This window comes from Chelonoidis abingdonii, chromosome 2, assembly GCF_003597395.2.
Source record: "Chelonoidis abingdonii isolate Lonesome George chromosome 2, CheloAbing_2.0, whole genome shotgun sequence".
Classification (NCBI taxonomy): Eukaryota; Metazoa; Chordata; order Testudines; family Testudinidae; genus Chelonoidis; species Chelonoidis abingdonii.
In genome coordinates, this window is record NC_133770.1 from 206,518,531 (window position 1) to 206,538,193 (window position 19,663).

General features: G+C 43.9%; 1 protein-coding gene across 1 annotated transcript in view; it reads right to left on the reverse strand.

The window, feature by feature from the left end:
* The window catches only part of CEP192 (centrosomal protein 192), a 224,551-nt gene that overhangs the window by 17,935 nt on the left and 186,953 nt on the right, over positions 1-19,663 (reverse strand). Inside the window, exons 47-51 of the mRNA XM_075062017.1 lie at positions 18,216-18,321; positions 7,644-7,845; positions 4,770-4,849; positions 4,029-4,124; positions 852-971 (exon numbers count right to left, since the gene is read on the reverse strand). Of these exons, the coding sequence (XP_074918118.1) occupies positions 852-971; positions 4,029-4,124; positions 4,770-4,849; positions 7,644-7,845; positions 18,216-18,321 (604 nt within the window). The remainder of the gene's footprint in view (positions 1-851; positions 972-4,028; positions 4,125-4,769; positions 4,850-7,643; positions 7,846-18,215; positions 18,322-19,663) is intronic.

The following is a 19,663-nucleotide window of genomic DNA, read 5'->3' on the forward strand; positions in this document are numbered from 1 at the left end:
ATTTGGATCCACTGGTCAACAGGCAAGTGCCCCTAAATATTTTACTGCTTTGGTATGTTTCCAAGACTAACAAGAACAGAGTACCAAGCCTCGAGTGGGAGCTACAGAAAATTATGAAACTTCAAATTAAGTTTATGATCCGACTATGTGATGCATTTAGCACATACCCCTACTCTTATTCCACAGCTATAATACTGTAGCTGGAAAATTTGTTAAGAATCTGTGTTGTCATGTTGCCTAATGTTAAGGAGATTATCACAGACAGCAAAGTATGCATTCAAAAAAGGTGGAGAAAACTGGGGTGTGAATGTGTAGAGCACTAGCTAACTGCACATTTTCCTGATCTTAGGATCTTTAAATATTAACCATAACATTGCATTAATACAGTTTTTTACACGTATTATTACTTTTTTTAGACTCTATTTTGCAGAAGTTGTGAGTGATTTGATACAAGCCCATGGATTTAATGCTCCACAAGAGAGGTAAATCTGTCACTAAACCAGTAGTTACCAAAAGGGATAAGTATTTTATAATTCCCTTCAAAACAGTAAATGCAAAACAAGATGCTTGAGTTACGGTAAGGTAATCAATCACTTTAGTTATATAAACCTTCAAATTGCTATGTTGAGCAAAAAGTGCGTTATATCTTTTAAAAATAATGATTACGAAAAAAAGAATTGAGACTACCTGCAATTACAGATTTACTCTACAATTTAATTATGTTCTTAACATGTTTTGGACAAATAGCATACAGTCTTGAAGTGATTATATATATGTTTATATTTTAATCCCACTTTAGCAAGTGATGTAGACAAATATTGAACATTAGCTTATGGTGTTCATATACTTACCACTCCAGAAAGTTGAAATCTTATTTTATGTTTCATGTGAGGTTCTGCAAGTGGATGACACTCCAGGTCCCAAAATTGAGCATAGTCTCCTCTATCCCTAGGTAAAAAGGTGATAGCAACCTACCAGGATAAGGTAAAGTGTTAGTGAAAGTTTACTTAGATTTTTATATATCACTACAACCTTGTCTACATGAAAAATTTACAGTATTTTGTACTGGTTTAAATACATCAGTTTAAATTCACAAACTGAGTGTGACATTGTACCTCAAAGCAGCACCCTGGAACCCCCATACTCATCCCTGTCATATAATTATGATATGTTTTGTACAAAGTAGGCCTTGTATAATTTTAAAAGTCTTGATCTGTTGAGCATTACTATCCTGTTGGATCGTATGTGCTATCATTTTATGTAAAATTATGAAGTTTTGCTATCTGGATGTTACTGAAATATGTTGTGAGGTTGGGAACACCCACAACTAGCTTTTCAGATACAACAATGGAGTAGCCAGACACCAGTTAATGATTCATCAACACCCACCAAGGAAAGAATCCACTAGTCCAGAAACTGTATACAATGGAGAGTTCTCACACAGAACACACAGACAATGGAGACTCCTTGACCAATGGGGGTGGATTACCCACCTCACAGCAAAGATCTTTTCAGCAAGCTGGAAGAAACTATAAAAGATGGGAAGTGACATCACTCAGACTCTCTCCCTGCCACAACTCAACACCTGGAAACACGTCTGGAGAACAAAACACGTCTGAACTGGGGGACGGTGGTCCCAGGCTGAGAGAATTCCAGCCTGTGTATTGAGGATCTGTGACCTGTTTGTACCATCTGCAAGGTGAGACATTTCTCGATTCAAATCCTGTTTAGTTTGTAGAATTTAAACTGTGAATTTATTTTTGTTTAAGCAACCAACTCTGATATCTATGCCTGCTACCTATAATCACTTAAAATCTTGCTTTCTGTAGTTAACAAATCTATTTTATATTTAACCTAAAACAGTGTGTTTTGGTTGAAGTGCTTGGGAAATCTCAGCTCAGTTTACAAAGGCTAGCGTGTGTCCACGCCACAAGGAGGCAAGGGCGGACTGGGTAATGAATTTTAACTGGCCAGGCTTCTGACCAGTGCAAGATGGTACAGTTCTAGGGTGCAAGACTGGGGAGCTGGAGAAAATTGGCTGGAGCTATTGAGGATTCATGCAAGGCTGGGAAAGCATTCATGTAATGCAGTAGGGTGAATCCCTACCCGTGGATGTCTGTGTAAGTGCAGTACCTATCAGAGATTTGCGGCTTGCCATAGCATCACGGTGTGAGAGGGCTACCCCAGCTTGGTGGGACAGAGGACTCAGCAGTCCAGGTAGCACCCTGGGGACCCTGTCACACCAAGTTACACAAGTTACAGCTTCCCTAAGTTCCAAACTTGCTTGTGAGCAAATGTGCTGCACTTGTTAGAGGTGATTTAAATATGCATTACAAAGAACTGGCTACGAGTCAACTTCATTTGAACAGCCTTAGGTCTTGTCTACATGAGAAAGGGCTTGTCTTTACGGAAGAGTGCATCAGTTTCACTAAAGCATTAATTTAAACAGACTCAGTTAACCTGGTGCAAAACCCTGTATGAGTACTTGTAGTCTAAGGGTTTGTGTACACAGCAAACTTGGGTATGAAGATAAAATACACTAGCCTGCTCATACTAAAACACTGCATAGACTCACCTACTGAGAACTAGAAGTTCCTAGTGCACTGTAAGTCTGACTTGTTTTAGTTTAGCTTAGCTTAAGTCAAACAGGTTAAAGCTAAACCAAAATAAGACATTTAAACTGTAAATACCTGTGTGGACACTCATTTTGGTTTAACTAAATTGGTGCAAGTTTGTGTGAAGACAAGGTCAAAAGTGAACTGGTTTGACTTAATCACTTAAACACAAATTTGTTAAACTGGTGCACAAGCCAATTCAACTTAAGTAAAATCAAAATAAGTCTGGTGTAACTGAAGCAAGCGTCCACAATGCTTTCTGCAAAAGTTTTACGAAGTCTATTTAAAATGAAGCCTCAGGGTGAATTGGTGTAACTTCTGCATTTAGAATGGTATTCATCTGAAATGTTGGCTTTCAGCGCTAGCAGACTAACAATAAGCTTTGCAGCAGTATAAAGCATATATTCTTTTAAGTTAACCCCATACATTTGCAGTAGCTTGTATCATCAGGAAGCCTGAAAGCATTTTCTATTTCAGGGGTTCTCAATCTTCTTCTTTTCTGAGGTCCTCCCAAACATGCTATAAGAACCCCATGGCCCAGCTGTGCCACAACTGTTTTTCTGCACAGAAAAGCTAGGATCAGTATTAGGGGGTAGTAAGCAGGGCAACTACTCAGGGGTCTATGCTACAGAGGGCATTGCGAAGTTACGTTGCTCAGGCTTTGACTTTAGCCCGGGTGGTGGGTTTGGGGCCCCGGGTTGCAGGCCTCCGCAGCAGGGCTCTGGCTTTCTGCCCTGGGTCTTAGTGAGTTTAATCCTGACCATGCATGGCGGACCCTCTGAACCTGCTCACAGCCCCCGAGGGGGTCCTGGAGCCCTGGTTGAGAACCACTGCTCTGTTCCGCTGTATTAACAGATGCAACATTAAAGATCAAAATAGTTTTTAGCATAGGCTTTATAAAACTGCATCACTGCACATGTTATTCAAAAAAAACCTGCACAAACTACAAACTGATGAATAGGAAACATAATGCGGTGAAAGCGGGAGAAGGTCTAAAGCTAAAAAAACTCAAATATTCAGTGATTCATCTTCAAAAAGCATTGTTAAAAAAGGAGTTGCTTTCCTAAGAAAACAGCTTCATAGATGCAAAATATAATGTATGTATTGCAGGGATTTTTCTAGTATTGTCAATTGAGTTTACATGAAGAGACATATCGATGAGTGGATGCTAATGACCCTTCTGATACATCTGAAAATGGAGTACATCTGGCCCTATTTTGGATGGCCAGTGTTTGATCATTATCATTTAAATAGATGTTTAGACGCACGTTAAACTATTTCCAACTTTGAAGAAGTCCTGCTGAAACAAGGTCATATTTCATAGAGTGCATATGCTTCATGTAAGTAGTTACATTACAGTTAAGACACAACATTCATTTGCTTAAATTCATCATAACACTAAAAAAAGCTTACTTTTTCTTTTCCATGAGCTCCAAGTGTACCAGAAACACGGGAACATCTGAAAGCTGTGTAGGTAGCCCTGTAAACATCTCCACTTTCATCTACTCCCTACAAATGAGGTAATTCAGTTTTGATCAATCAAATACAATAATCTGCTTCATAAAAAAAACTGTTCTAGAAACATCCACCAAGTTAGTAAGCAAATGAAGAATATTCTATAACATTTACAAAACTACTGTGGTCTAATGACCACAGTAATAGAAAAAGTAGTACATTAGCTACAAGTAGGGGTTCTCAAGCATTTTCATAGTGTGGGTCACATCTAAGGTTGTCTCATGGACCACCTACTCTCTAGTTCATGATTGCATTGGCCTAGCCCCCACCCACTGGCAAGCAAATGTTATCCCTCACATCCACAGTGATTGACCATAGAAAATATTAGGAAAACAACATATGTTTGATTTCTTGAGAGTCAACATCATGTGACCATCCAGCTCTCTACAAATCCAGTAGTGCCTCATGGACAACTTGTTGTCCTCTAACCACACACAGAGTTTGGGGACCACTGAACTAGAGGAGAACAACAATGAACAAGTCATCTAGCTACGCAAGTACAAATATTTCCTAACGCAAGGAGATTTTTAAACTAGGAGAAATATTATCTGAAAAGATTAAGTTAATAAGTATAACCTCTTTTAAAAATGCCTGCTGAAAATTTAACACATGCTATTTCCAATACAAATGTGAACTCACCTTGACATATGGTGGGGCAAAAGATGACAAGTGCCACTTCACATCTTCATTCCCATTATTTTCCATCTCTAGGTAGTTTTCTGAAAGAAAAGCCTCAGATTAGTAAACATGAAGTGAGAAATTTAGTACATGTGTTTTATAACTTTTGAGTCTTTATACCTTTAAATAAAGAGTGGTGAAGAATAAATATTTGTGTTGTTGACAAGAGTAGTAACAACTCATGAACAACCTTCATGTCTCAGACTGCCAAATAACTTGCTTTATACATTTTATCAACCTCTATTACAAAACTCTTGGGAGTTGAACAGTCAGCTGTGTTTAACCTGGAATGTGGATTTAAGCCTATTACTCTTCATCATCTAATGAAGAATCATATGGACACATCTACAAGACCTAAAGCCTCAAACTAAAGTTGTCCTTTAAATCGCTTTTGTTTCTCAATTGAATTTGAATGGTACAAGCTACCCTCTCATGGTAAATTGATGAACTCTATCTTCAAAGAGTATAAATCATTGGGAAGGGACAACTCAAGCATCTAGCTCTTCAGGTGAATAAGATCTGGCATATCTACAAACTTTGCACCTTGGTTAATGCAAGGCTTGGCTAATGCTAAGTAGGTCAATGGCTAGTTTGTGCTAGAAAACCTGTAGCTATAGACAGAATACAGGATGGTGAATCGCAGCTAGGTTTATCAGCTCACCAAGATGTAGACAATCCAAACTCAGTGCATTGAGACTAGGCAAATGTCTCCACGTATTACTGGATAAACTGATCCAAAAAACCTATAAGTAGAGACGCATTTCTGATCCCTTCCTAAATAATGGTATTTGACTGTCCAAGGTACGACACTGCCATAGTTGGCAATAAATATTACAAACTCATTCTCTACATCTTTGTCAGGTCTGACCCTACTATTTACTCCTGGACATCTGATGCCTTTTCCTTTAAGTCCAGACTATGGGAAAAACAGAAGCAAAGGTTCCAGCACTGGCATTTTATCTACTGAAGCTCTGATGTTCACCGCATATAGGGGCTGCTGAAGCTTCACTGCGGGGCTATTTGAGCGAAACCTGTATCCAAGTCTCCAACACAGCCTTAACTCCAAACATGGTGAAAACTCAATGTGGACCATGAAACAATAACATTAACTTTGACCTGAAAGAGGCCAAGAATAATCACCTGATGGTATTCTCAGAAGATGATGGGTCAAAGTTACATCTTGGAACACATTTCATACCTTGAAATATCATGAATCTTTTCCCAGGCAAATAAAGCCAGTACTCATAACAGTACCTTCAAAATCAGATCTCCCTGAGGTAGCATTTTAAAGAGCTGAGCTGCTTATATTAAACTAAGCAGATATTTACAAGCAGGAGGAATGGGAAGAGAACATTCATCTCAGTTTCACAAACATAGCTTTCCCTCAAAATAATAGAAGAGGAAAAAATGAATTGATCAAATAAGCCTAGAAAATTCTTGGAGTATTATGATTCAGTAAACTATAAAGCCACTATATCACTGTGTAACTCCTGATTTATTAGCTGTAACTACTGGCTGATATTGGTGAAAATTCAATAGTTACCTAGTGGCAAGGCAATTTAATACAGTAGTTTTGAGCATTCTTAGACTTACAGAAACAGACTGAAGGTTCACAGATCTACTTATTACCAACAATGCTGTGAAGGCTGATTCCCCACTCTGGCACTTTTGGAGTGCAGAAGGTGGGGGCTTGCAAGGGCCACTCCAGGCTGGTATTAAACTCCCAAGGTCACAGACCTCTCTCACCTTGGATGAGATGCTGCCACCACTCAAGCGCAAAAAAAAAAAAAAAGACGACCCAGGAAGGCACACTTGGGAATTCTTCCCTGTAGAGTACTCTCAAGCCCTTTCACCCCACCCCCCTGGGGAAGAGCTGAGAAAGAAAATAAAGGAAATCAGCTGTTGCCACCAGCTAATTAAACATATGCACAAACCTCTTAAGACATCAAAAATCCAATCCTGTTATTAAAAAACGTAAATTTCATTAAAAACAAAAAGAAAGAAAATATATCTGGAACTTACGCTTTTGCTAGATTTAAAAAAATTTACTTACAAAAATTAAACATCAAAAATAACCTTCTTGAAGTCCAGCTTAAAGTTTACAAGCAAAACAAAAAGCATTTGTGGTTAGCACAAAGGAGTCCACAAGCAATAAGAAATAAGTAGAAATAAACCTAATCGCGTCTTCCTAGACATTCCCTAATTTACTTACGTATCTGGGGTTTCAGGCAGGCAATCACTAGGTATGATCTGATGGTTTTTCATACTTGGCTTAAAGCTTCTCACAGCATAACTGCTGCCCTGATCCCCTCTTCCTCGGAGAATCACAACACACAGACAAAAGGAAGCTTTTCCCCAATTTTAAAAAGTTCTAGCTCTTCCATTGGCTCGTTTGGTCAGGTGACCACTACCTTCCTTTTACCTGTGGGCTTGTTAACCCCTTTACAGGTAAAGCAAGAAGAGAACAGCTACTAAGAGGAAATGTATAGCTAACTGGCTGTCTGGGTGTCCATAAAAGGGACCTACCTCCACCCCCTTCATTTACCACGAATGCCCTCTTGGAGAAACATTATCTACGAAACTTCTCAACACTGAGGTATTTGTACACAATCTGAAATTTATGTGGCTATATTGTGTTCAAAAAAATTAAGAGCTCTGCAGACATACAACTTTCATTACATGAAATTACATCAAAAGAGTGGGTTTGGCTGGTCATGCTAGTCACTAAAGGAATAAAAATGATGAATAAGTTATTTTCAATCTTGCAATGTAGTAAACAAATGCTGAACAATGAACGCTAGCAGAAGTGGTAATTTTATGAATAATTGATATTACCTGAGCTTTCACCAAATCTTGTTTCAGGAAAAATAATAGCTCTGTTCTTTATTTCAACTTTTGTTGAAGGTAGCTTTGGAAGTGGTTTTATCATATGAATGACAGACTCAGACGGTGGTGTAAGGACATCAAGCTTTTCAGATGCTGAGCCTGTTGAAGATACATCCTCGGCAATGTCTTCTCGAATCTGAACTTTAATGAACTTTTGCACAAAAAGAAAAATGGTATATTACAAGTCAATCCAAATGGCTAGTTCTTATTTACTTTGAGCCACACACATTCCAACAACAAGCTCTACTCATGCCTCAATGGTACAAAAGCAGTAACCATGTATCAATGGCTTTAACAAATAGAAAAAAATGGTTGCTCATCTTCTCAGAACTGTTGTTCTTAGAGATACATGTTGCACATGTCCATTACACTGCAGGTGTGCGCGCGTCTCATGCATCAATGGAGAGTATTCCCTAGCAGTATCTGTTAGGGTGGTTTTGTCCTATCTTATCTCCTTGTGCTCCATGTCCAGGGTATCAAGGGTGATGTTATCATACCTCTCCCTTCAGTTTCTTAGCGCTGAAAATCGAAGATAGACTCCAATGTGTTGGGGAAGGAGATTGGGTCACGTAATTGACATATGCAACACTTATGAGAAGGTGAGTAAACTCTACTTCTTTGGAGTGTTGGTTATGTCCATTACATTGTAGGTGATTATGAAGCTCTTATCAAATGTGTTGTGTCTCAGAGGCTCATTGGAAGGACTTCAAGACTGCTTTTCCCACCTCTGTGTCACTTCCTGATGCAGTGCTAAGCAATAAATGTGTGGCCAGAAGACGACACCACTGGTCTCCAAATATCCATAATAGGGACATGCACTACTAATCCTGCCAAGGCTGCATATGTCCTGGTAGTGCATGCCATCAACTTTTCAGGTAGCATCCTGCCCATTTCAACATAAGAGATTCAACTGATAATCCATTTTGAGAGTCTGAATCATAATTGGGTGTCCCTTCATATGTTCTCCATAGGAAACAAGCAACTAGGTATAGACCTTGTAAGGTTTGTTCTGTCCAGGTAAAATGACAAAAGCTCAATGCACATCTAGAGGTTGCAGCTTTTCTTCTCCTTTGTGAAGATGTGGCGGGGGGGTGGGGTGGAGAGAGAACAGGTAAGTATAGAGATTAAGGTGGAAATCTGAAACCATCTTTGACAGAAATTTTGGATGAGATATGAGCTGAACTTGTCCATATAAAAACAGTTCTGGAGATCCATGACAAGTGCCTGCAATTCTCTCTCTCTCCTGGCTGAAGTGATGACCACCAGGAAGCCTGCTTCAGTGAGAGATGCAGAGGGTTTGAAATGGAGAACTCAAAAGAGCAGACAATACTAAATTTGAAGTCCCTAATGGGCACTGGGTCACAAACAGGAGGGAATAATTATCTAGACTGTTAAGTAATCTAGTCGTGACAGGATTGGTGAACTCAGTTTTACCACTGATTTTATGATGAAATGCTGAAATTGTGGCCAAAGGAACTTTAAGACAGATGAAGGATTGAACAGATTGATTCATATGAGAGAGTGTCTAAAATGTCTTAAATCAATGTAGGGAAGGTGACAGATTACAGGAAGTTGCCTAGAAAGAAAACTGTTTCCACTTACTCATGCAAATAACCTTTGTAAAAGGCATCCTGCTATTAAGTAGGACACCCTAGACTGCCACTGAGTGATAGAGATTTCTAACCACAGCACAGACAATACCGAGAACTGTAGTGGTTCTGTCAAGATCAGCAAAGAACAACCCAGTGCCTCAGCTGCAGCAAGAGCCAGCCTTGGTAGTCCTCTGAGAAGGCATTGGAGTTAATGGCTCACGGTTAGGAGAGACCATATCAGCCAGAACTGGGGAGCAGTCTGAAGGATGCACTTTAGCATAGAGGAGTGCATTCTTTGAGACATTGACGAACCTGATGCTGACTTCCTTTTCTGAGTGAGACTGCTCTGAAACACTGGGTCTTCTCTCAGAAAGATCCAGCAATGGTGAGTTCCCGCCTCCCGTGGTGGACAAAGTAGGGGTAGCACTTTGGGAAAAACTCTTCAAAGCCCCTTCTAAAGAATGAGGGGGCTCAGATGCCAGCCTTAAGACAGCTCCCATGATGAGATACTGGAGTCATTTCTATCTGTTTCTTTGTTCTAGTTTTAATGCCCCTGCAGATGGAACACTTGTCTCAAATGCGCCCCTCAGCTAAGCATTTCAGAAAGCATGAATTAATGTCATTGATGACCTGAGTTTCCAGCAACAGAATGAGGTTAAAGTTGAGGGACTGTGACTTAGAGTCAGCTGGTACCCAGTAAGTTTCAGAGGCCCAACTGAACCTAAACTCTAAGCAAAACAAAAATAAGAGATTTCTAATAAATGAAATAAAAATATATGTCCAAAGGACCAGCTAACCATTAGGAAAGATACTTAGAGTTCTGGGTCTACAGGTTGTTTAATAACTAACTACAGACCAAAAGCAGTAAGAAGGAACTGAAGCTGGGGTGCGATGACTCCATCCTTTATACACTTGGTACAGAGCAAGAGGCGACAGAGCAGAGTTATCCCTATGGATATCATTAAGGAAAAAACTCTCCTCCATTGATGCATGAGACACACACACCTACTAGGTAATGCACACATGCAAGCCCTCACAGAATCACTACGTTTCTTCTACTAATTTAGGGACTAAAATTGTCCCAGTATGAAACTCTCAACCGAAAATTCTTGTGTGAACATGGTCACAAGTGCAGAATAATATAACTTTAGAAAGCTTTTCAGTGACCTTCTTCCTCTCTCTCTCTCGACATACTATTATACTTTTTTTAAGCTGGTTAATTTGATGTTATATTTCCCATGTCAGTGAATACGCCATCCTATACTTAAAGATTTATGAAACCGAGGATAAAGTAAACCATTAAAGAAAAATAGTTTGAAGGAAAGATAATTCTAATGTGTACATGTTTTTTGACTGTAAAAGGGTTTATATTAGAAAACAAATGACTCCACTACAGTGTCAAAATACTAGTATTTCCGGTCAAGTGGCTCCCTAAGTAGTTTACCAGATTTTATTCTTCCTCCCCTAAAAGTAGTTATGACACTTTCATTTGAGAGAGAAACACTTTCAGATGGCTGTCAACAATTTTGAAGATATGTGGTATCATTTTTAACGTTTAAAATAGCGTATGCATTGTAAACTGAATGTTTCGAAAACGAGGATGGAAGCACTTACCCAAAAAAAATGGTTACTCACCTCTGTAACTGTTGTTCTTCGAGATGTGTTGCTCAGATCCATTCCCGTTAGGTGTGCACACGCTGCGTGCACGTTCGTCAGAAGATTTTTACCCTAGCAACTCCAGTGGGTCGGCTGGGTCCCCCCCTGGAGCAGCGCCACTATGGCGCCGGATATATACCCCTGCTGACCCAACCGCTCCTCAGTTCCTTCTTGCCAGCTACTCCGACAGTGGGGAAGGAGGGCAGGTTTGGAATGAATATGAGCAACACATCTCGAAGAACAACAGTTACAAAGGTGAGTAACCGTCTTTTCTTCTTCGAGTGCTTGCTCATATCCATTCCAGTTAGGTGATTCCCAAGCCTTACCTAGGCGGTGGGGTCGGAGTGAGATGTCGCAGAGTGTAATACTGCGGAGCCAAAGGCTGCGTCATCTCTGGACTGCTGAACCAGGGCATAGTGAGAGGCGAAGGTATGGACCGAGGACCAGGTAGCTGCGTGACATATCTCATGGATGGGCATGTGAGCCAGGAAGGCAGCAGATGAAGCGTGAGCCCTGGTAGAGTGTGCAGTGACGTGGCTCGTGACGTGGCTTGAGGGGACATGAGCCAAGTTATAACAGGTGCAGATGCACGATGTCACCCAGGATGAAATCCTTTGTGAGGAAACGGGTAGGCCCTTCATACACTCTGCCACTGCGACGAAGAGTTGGGGTGTTCTGCTCGATATAAAAAGCGAGTGCTCTACGGACATCTAGGGAGTGCAATTGTTGCTCCCTGCGCAATGAATGTGGCTTCAGGAAGAAGACTGGAAGGAAGATCTCCTGGCTAACACGGAAGGCCGATACCACTTTGCGGAGAAAGGCTGGATGTGGTCGCAACTGCACCTTGTCTTTGTGGAACACAGGATATGGAGGGTCCGCCATGAAAGCCCGAAGCTCGGAAACTCATCTTGCTGATATGATGGCCACGAGGAAAGCGGTTTTCCAGGACAGGTACAGAAGGGAGCAAGTTGTTAACAGCTCGAATGGGGCCGATATAAGTCTGGTAAAGAACCAGGTTGAGGTTCCAGGTTGGGGCAGGGCGGCGTACGTGGGGGTATGGGCGCTCCAAGCCCTTGAGGAATCGAGATACCACAGGATGTGAAAACACTGAACGGGCATTCTCCCCTGGGTGGAAGGTAGAGATGGCCACCAAGTGTACCCTCAATGATGATACCGCTAGGCCCTGCTGTGCAAGAGACCAGAGGTAGTCCAAGATGGTGGAGATCGAGACCTCAGCGGGAAGAACGTTCTGCTCTCCGCACCAGCATGAGAAACACTTCCACTTGGCCAGATATGTTGATCTAGTGGAAGGCTTTCTGCTACCCAAGAGTACTTATTGCACTGGGGCAGAGCAATGCAACTCAGACTGGGTCAACCACTTAGGAGCCATGCCGTGAGATGGAGGAACTGTAGATCTGGGTTGTGAAGTTTGCCGTGGTCCTGAGTTATCAGGTCCGGGTGAAGAGGTAGAGGGATGGGGTAGGCTATTGACAGGTCGAGCAACATGGTGTACCAGTGCTGCCTGGGCCACGCTGGAGCGATGATCAAGCGGGCTCTGTCCCTGCGTACTTTCAGCAGGTCCCTGTGGACGAGTGGGAACGGTGGAAAAGCGTAGAGCAAGTGAGTCGTCCATGGTATCAGGAAAGCATCCGCTAGCGAACCCTGGGAGAGGCCTTGAAAGGAACAGAATATCTGGCATTTCCTGTTCTCGCAGGACGCAAAGAGGTCTACACGGGGAAATCCCCACTTCCGGAAGACCAAAAGAATAATGTCCGGGCGAAGCAACCACTTGTGAGAAAGGAAGGATCTGCTGAGACGATCCGCCAGAGTGTTTCGAACCCCCGGGAGAAAGGACGCTATGAGGTCTATAAAGTGAGCTATACAAAAAGTCCCAGAGTTGTATGGCTTCCTGACAAAGGGTCGAGGACCTTGTCCCGCCCTGTTTGTTTATATAGTACATGGCTGTTGTGTTGTCTGTGAATATTGACACACAACGGCCTTGCAAGTTTTGCTGAAATGCCTGGCATGCAAGGCAGACTGCTCTCAGCTCCTGGACACTGATGTACAAGGCCAGCTCCTGAGATGACCAAAGGCCTTGAGTGCGTAGATGTCCGAGGTGAGCACCTCCGCCGAGAGATGACGTGTCCGTCGTCAGGGGCATAAAAGGCTGGTGCGGATGGAACAGCAGCCCTGCAGACACCAGGGAGGGGGTCAGCCACCATTCGAAGGAGCCTAGCATGCTCAGGGGAATGGTGACTATCCTGTCTATGGCATCTCTGCCTGGTTGGTATAGTGAGTTGAGCCACGATTGGAGGGGACGGAGGTGCAGTCTGGCGTGCTTTGTCACAAACGTGCAGACCGCCATGTGACCCAGGAGACCGAGGCAAATGCGAACCGAAGTAAATGGAACAGCTTGCAGGCTCTGGATGATGGCCACCATTGCCTGGAACCGAGGCAGCGGTAAGCAGGCTCTGGCGAAATTGGAGTCCAGGGTGGCGCCAATAAAGTCTATCCTCTGAGTGGGAATCAGAGTGGATGTTTCCGCACTGATCATCAGGCCTAGATGTAGGAAAAGGTCTTGACAATGCCGACGTGATGGGTGACTTGTGCCTCGGAGGTCCCTCGGATGAGCCAGTCGTCTAGATATGGAAAAACGTGTATCTGACGGCGGCGGAGGTGGGTGGCGACTACAGCCATGCATTTCGTAAATACTCTTGGGGCTGTAGAGAGGCCGAACGGTAGGACCACGAACTGAAAATGTTGGCGGTTGGCTACGAACCGGAGGTACTTCCTGTGAGGAAGATAGACGGCTATGTGAAAATACACATCTTTCATGTCAAGGGCGGCATATCAGTCTCCGGGATCCAGGGATGGGATGATGGTCCCCAGGGATACCATGCGGAATTTCAACTTTATCACGAATTTGTTGAGCTCCCGCAGATTCAGGAAAGCTCTGAGATGCCCCTTTGCCTTGGGGATTAGGAAGTAGCGAGAGTAAAACCCCATGCCCCTTTCGTGTTTTGGTACCTCTTCTATGGCTCATTTGGCAAGGAGCGTCTGCACCTCCTGAAGGAGGAATTGCTCATGAGAGGGGTCCCTGAAGAGGGACGAGAAAGGGGGGTGGTATGTGGTGCGTGAAATAAATTGGAGGTGGTACCCAAATTCCAGCTTGCATAAGACCCAGTGATCTGACTTAGCTGGGACCACGCAGGGAGGAAAAGGGAGAGGCGGTTGGAGAAAGGAGGGAATGGAGCCTTTAATGAAACTGGTACGTCGTCCTCGGGCGCACCTTCAAAAGGTGGGTTTTGGCCCTGCGAGTGGTTTGGAGGGACCTTGGTTCTGGCCTCTTTGGGTGCCTCACTGCCTCCGACGACTGGTTCTACCCCGCCTTCTGGCAAAGTCCTGTCTCTGTCTGGGCTGAGGGTAACAGTGGTGTGGCTGCGGGCGGAACGGCCTGCGCTGAGTCACTGGCGAGTGCATGCCTAGTGAGCGCATAATGACCCTGTTATCTTTTAGGCTTTGCAGCCTAGGGCCTGTCTTGTCAGAGAAGAGGCCTTGCCCTTCAAAGGGGAGGTCCTGGATTGTATGCTGGACCTCCGGGGAAAGGCTTGAGACTTGCAGCCATGAGATACGTCTCATAGTAACTCCAGAGGCTAGGGTCCTGGCTTCAGAGTCCGCTGCGTCCAAGGAAGCCTAGAGGGAAGTTCTAGCCACCTTTTTTCCTTCGTCCAGGAGGCCGCAAATTCCTGCCAGGAGTCCTGTGGGAGCAACTCCTTAAACTTGTCCGCCGTTGCCCAGGTATTATAGTTATAGCGGCTAAGGAGGGCTTGCTGATTAGCCACGCGGAGTTGGACCGCCCCTGCAGAGTAGACTTTGTGCCCTAGCAAGTCCATGCGCCTCGCGTCCTTTGATTTCGGGGCTGGGGCTGGCCATGGCGTTCTCTCTCATTGACCGACTAGACAACGAAGGAGCAGGGAGGAGGATGGATGTATAAGTATTCGTAGCCCTTGGAGGGCACCATATATTTACGTTCCACTCCCCAGGCAGCAGGTGGGATAGAGGCCGGAGACTGCCAGATCGTGCTGACATTGGCCTGGATCGTCCGGATAAAGGGGAGGGCCACTCTCATGGGGGCATCAGATGATAAAATGTCCACCACTGGGTCCTCTACCTCCGGGACTTCCTCGACTTGCAAGTTCATATTTAGTGCCACATGCCTGAGGAGGTCCTGGTGGGCCCTCAGGTCAATTGGTGGAGGGCTTACAGATGTTCCGGCTACCGCCTCGTCAGGGGAGTAGGATGAGGAGACACCAGGGACAAGCGGGTCAGCTGAGGCCTCTTCTTGGTGGCCAGCCTCTGTCTCCCTTGGGATCTGGAGTCTTGTGGTTGGACCAGCACTTCTTCTGAAGTAGAAGGAGGAGGGCAGCTTATAGTGGCTTCCGACACCCAGTGCTCTGATGTGGCGGAGCGAGATGGGCCTGATGATATGCCCAGGGTGTCCAGAATGCCCACTGGTGAGAGCCATGATCTTGGGCCTGAGGCTCATGGAATATCCTGGCGGGCACATCGGAGTCTCTGTCCTGGGCGTACAAACTGTCCACCTGCAAAGACACGGACGGGTGCCGGGACAGCCAGGGAGGAGCTGAAAGACCCTGGAAAGAGTCCTTCTCTCTCGCCGTTGCTGATCTCCTCGGCACCGGGGATCGGTACCTGGAGCCATACCGGTACCGAGAACAAGATCGGGACCTGCGACCTGCACGGTGCCAGGAGGTTGACCTGGATCTCAAAGGTCTGCATCGGAAACGGCTGTGAGAGTCCTGGTGCCGGGAGTGGTGCCAGGAGCTGGAGCAGTACCGAGAATACCGAGCCGGAGGCCGAGACATCAATCTATGCCGCGAGTATGACCGGTACTGAAGAGGCGATCGGTGCTGGCACTGCGAGCAGCGTCGGGACTGTGATCGTCGATGGGACCGCGGACAGCTCTGGGGACCTGGATGGTGATCAGTGCCGATCTGCCGGGTCGACTGAAGGTGGTCTCATTAGGGCTGGCTTGCCTATCAAGTGTAATACCTGCACCAACGGTGCCGGCGGTTGAGGCAGGACAGATTCCGTCATAGCTATGAGGTCCCTGGCTGCGGAGGGGACCGTAAGCTCAACCACAGGCCTTGGCGAGGAGCTCTCAGGGACGGGATTCAACAGCCCCTGTGGGACTGGAGTCGACGGTACAGCAGCAGTCGGTGCTGCGGTGGGTGTAGGTGCTGGGCGGTCCGAATGAGGCTGCGTCTGCGGTGCAGAGGGCACAGAGGTAGTGGAGGACTTCGACCTCCTCAGTTTTGGGGAGAGAGATCGGTGCCGAGCAGGTCCTTGCGCCAGAGACGGCTGGTACCGCGGCGTCTTAGCGGTGCCGGCATGGTCCGGTGCCAGAGAAGCGCTTCTAGCAGAGGGCTCAGCGCTCGGTGCCGAGGGTGGAGGATTCAGAACTGCTTCCATGAGGAGATTCTTTAGGCGAAAGTCTCTCTTTCTTCATCCTCAGCTTAAATGCTTTGCAAATACAGCACTTATCTGTAATGTGCAATTCCCCGAGGCACTTGAGACAGGAGTCATGGGGATCTCCTGTAGGCATCGGCTTGTGGCAGGCCAAGCAAGGTTTGAATACCGGTGAACAGGGCATGGGCCCCAGCACTGGGTGCAGGGAAGGGGCTAATGCCCAAACTCCGCTTAACTATATACACTAACTATCTAAAGAACTATCAAACTAACTGTAATTATTTAAATTCCAACTATATACAACAAAGATATCGAAGAAACTACAAGTAGCTAGGGAAGTGGAGGACAGCTAAGCCGCGCTCCACTGTTCCAACGACCGACACGGGCAGCAAGAAGGAACTGAGGAGCGGTTGGGTCGGCAGGGGTATATATCCGGCGCCATGATGGCGCCACTCCAGAGGGCGACCCAGCTGACCCACAGAGTGTTGCTAGGGTAAAAATCTTCCGACAAACGTGCACGTGGTGTGTGCACACCTAACTGGAATGGATATGAGCAAGCACTCCAAGAAGAACCTACTAGCCTGAGAACTAAGCTTAACAGGCAAGATGAAAAATACTGGTGACATTATGCACTTAAAGAGGCTGTGCCTCTTCCTCTAACCAACAGTTGTTTTTTTAAAACAAACGAACAAACAATGCAGCCTTCTGAATATTCTTCAAGTATAGTCTGGTTAGAGTTACTATTGATTACAGTGATATTCTCTACACTTAAAATGGGGAATACAGCTGGAAATGGTGATACCTCTAAAATTGGAATGAACTTTAAATGGGGCTACTATAGTAGTAAATACTGGTCAAATAAAAAGTATTCGTGAACTATATTTGAATTCCACAAGCATTAATCTATTATTTATTTGCTTAATCGTGTTTGGCAGGTCAAACACCATAAAATAGTGTTTAAGCAAATTAACAAAATTTCCATATAGTTAAAGTTAGTTGAATGGACAAATACAATTTGATCAAACCCTATTTGCTACATCCATTGGTTCTGTTATACCTTCTCCGTCTTCACTCCAGTTTTTTCTACAATAAAGCATAGTATATCTTGAGCTGATTTCTGCAGTACCCCATTTCCTCACTTCCTCATCTTACCCCATTCTCGGCCTCTCTTCTCTTCCCAAAATGTCTCTAAAATTGTATTTTTCTCTTGCCCATCCTCCCTGCCACAGACCTAGTCTATTGCTTTTTACAGTTCTGCAGACTCCAGAAAGCTAGGTACGTTTTGCTGAATCAGGCCCAAAACAAGCAAGTGCTCACCACCCTTGTCTAGCAACAAACTACTATAGTTCTTTGTATTTTAATATCTCATATGCTTTGTACTTTAATTTAGCAAGTAAGTGCTTAACAGGTGTGTGGCCATTTTAGCTATAACTCAGTTAATTTAAGAAGCCCATCATTCTTCTTCAAAGACTGACAACCTCTATCAAATCAAGAATCTTTGGATCCCAAAACAACAGCCTTAACCTATTCAATTAAATTAAATATTCCCCATTAAGTGTCCGTAACCTATCTTTACATTTAAATAAACCCCTGCTTGAATGGTTTTATCCCCAATGGGTTTTAATATTATCTTTACAGGTTTACAGAACAGACTTTCATGGGAAAAGTAATTTTAGTGGAATGGTAAAGTAATGAATTAGTTCCCAAAATTAAACCAACTTTTAGCAGTATAGTAACCAATAATTATCTTAAGACTTCATGGAAACTTTAAGAAAACCACTTTTACCTTTTGTCCATTGTCACAATGTACAAAAATTAGACCACTCCAAGGAAAAACTGAGGGCTTTGTGGCAAGTGATGGATTAGGACTCACAAGAATTAAGATACTGGTCCTAAAGAAACAACAAAAAAGGCAGTAAAAACTATAGTATCTACATACAAAACTGAATATCTATACTTTCATTCTCTTTGCACGTCATAACTCATGACATATAAAAATCACTTAACACTGTAAGAGCAAACGTTAGATATATGACTTTAAAGTTCTAGATCTTAGTGCAGTGGGTAAATGTTATTCCTAGTATTAAATTTACATCCTATTTATTACTGCAATTTGTGGTCTCTGTATGTTTCAAAACCTTGAGAGTAAGGGTATATATGTACACTCCACTTACATGTAACTGCCAATGGTTGTAAAAGTTGTCCTCGTCTGCCTTGGAGAAAGCAGAAAGCCGGCTATATGTTCCAAAACCCCTAGACAATATAGTTTTGTTGTGCTCATTGAAAATAGGACTTAAGGACTTGTGGGCTCTAGTTTGTACTGTCGGGACAACGTGACTTGGGTAAGGAATATTTGAGGCACCCTTTAAACCAGTCACCATAAAAGCGAGCTTTCCTCCTCTTTTTCTTGCAGTTGCCACTGACTTTGGTGAAAATAAAAGCATTCCAATTGCACTGAAGGTTCCCACCACTCCTAATGCAGGGCTGGAGGGATGCCTTGAAGTCCATTGAGGACTTCATGGTCTTAGAAGAACACAAAGTTTGGCTAAATCAGAGCAGATACTGCGCTTGATCTTAGCTCATAGAGCCGAGAAGCGATACTCTGATTTAACTTCCTATGCTATGAACATGAGTACAAAGGGAGTACACTGGAATTAAAAAGATCTTCTTACAAAGCTGCAGGAAGTTAGGAGCACCGATATGTCAGAAGTGATCACTTTTCAATTCTTTTGAGTCTTGACCTCTTCTTTGAAAGAGACCACCTCATCAGATGTGCCAGAACTTTGTAATACTAACAAAGTGCTGAGACTTCAAGTGCATCTGGAATCTGAGGAACCTTTCTACTTTGAGCATGAGTTTATCAGGCGTTTTGGAGGTGAAATTACACTGGGAATTCTGGGTTTGCTCCAATGCTTGCAGTGCTGACAAAGCCTTGGGACTCAGTAGCCACAGTGAAATCAGGCGATTACTGTTAGAGTTTACTCTTTGAAGCCCTCCAGGCTGGTCTTGATTTGGACTTATGGAAATCATTCTAGAATGTCTCAAGGGGGATGTTAAAGGCAGTCTCACCTATCTTAGGTGTACAGGAGACATTTTCAGGTAGGCACCCCTCACATCTGGTGGCTGACTCCCAGGAAAATGAAACAGACAATTTCAAGCCATGTCAATGAAGCAGAACAGAATTAAATGGGTGAGCCTGAGTGGCTGGTCTTCCTTCCTCCCAAGATGTTGAAG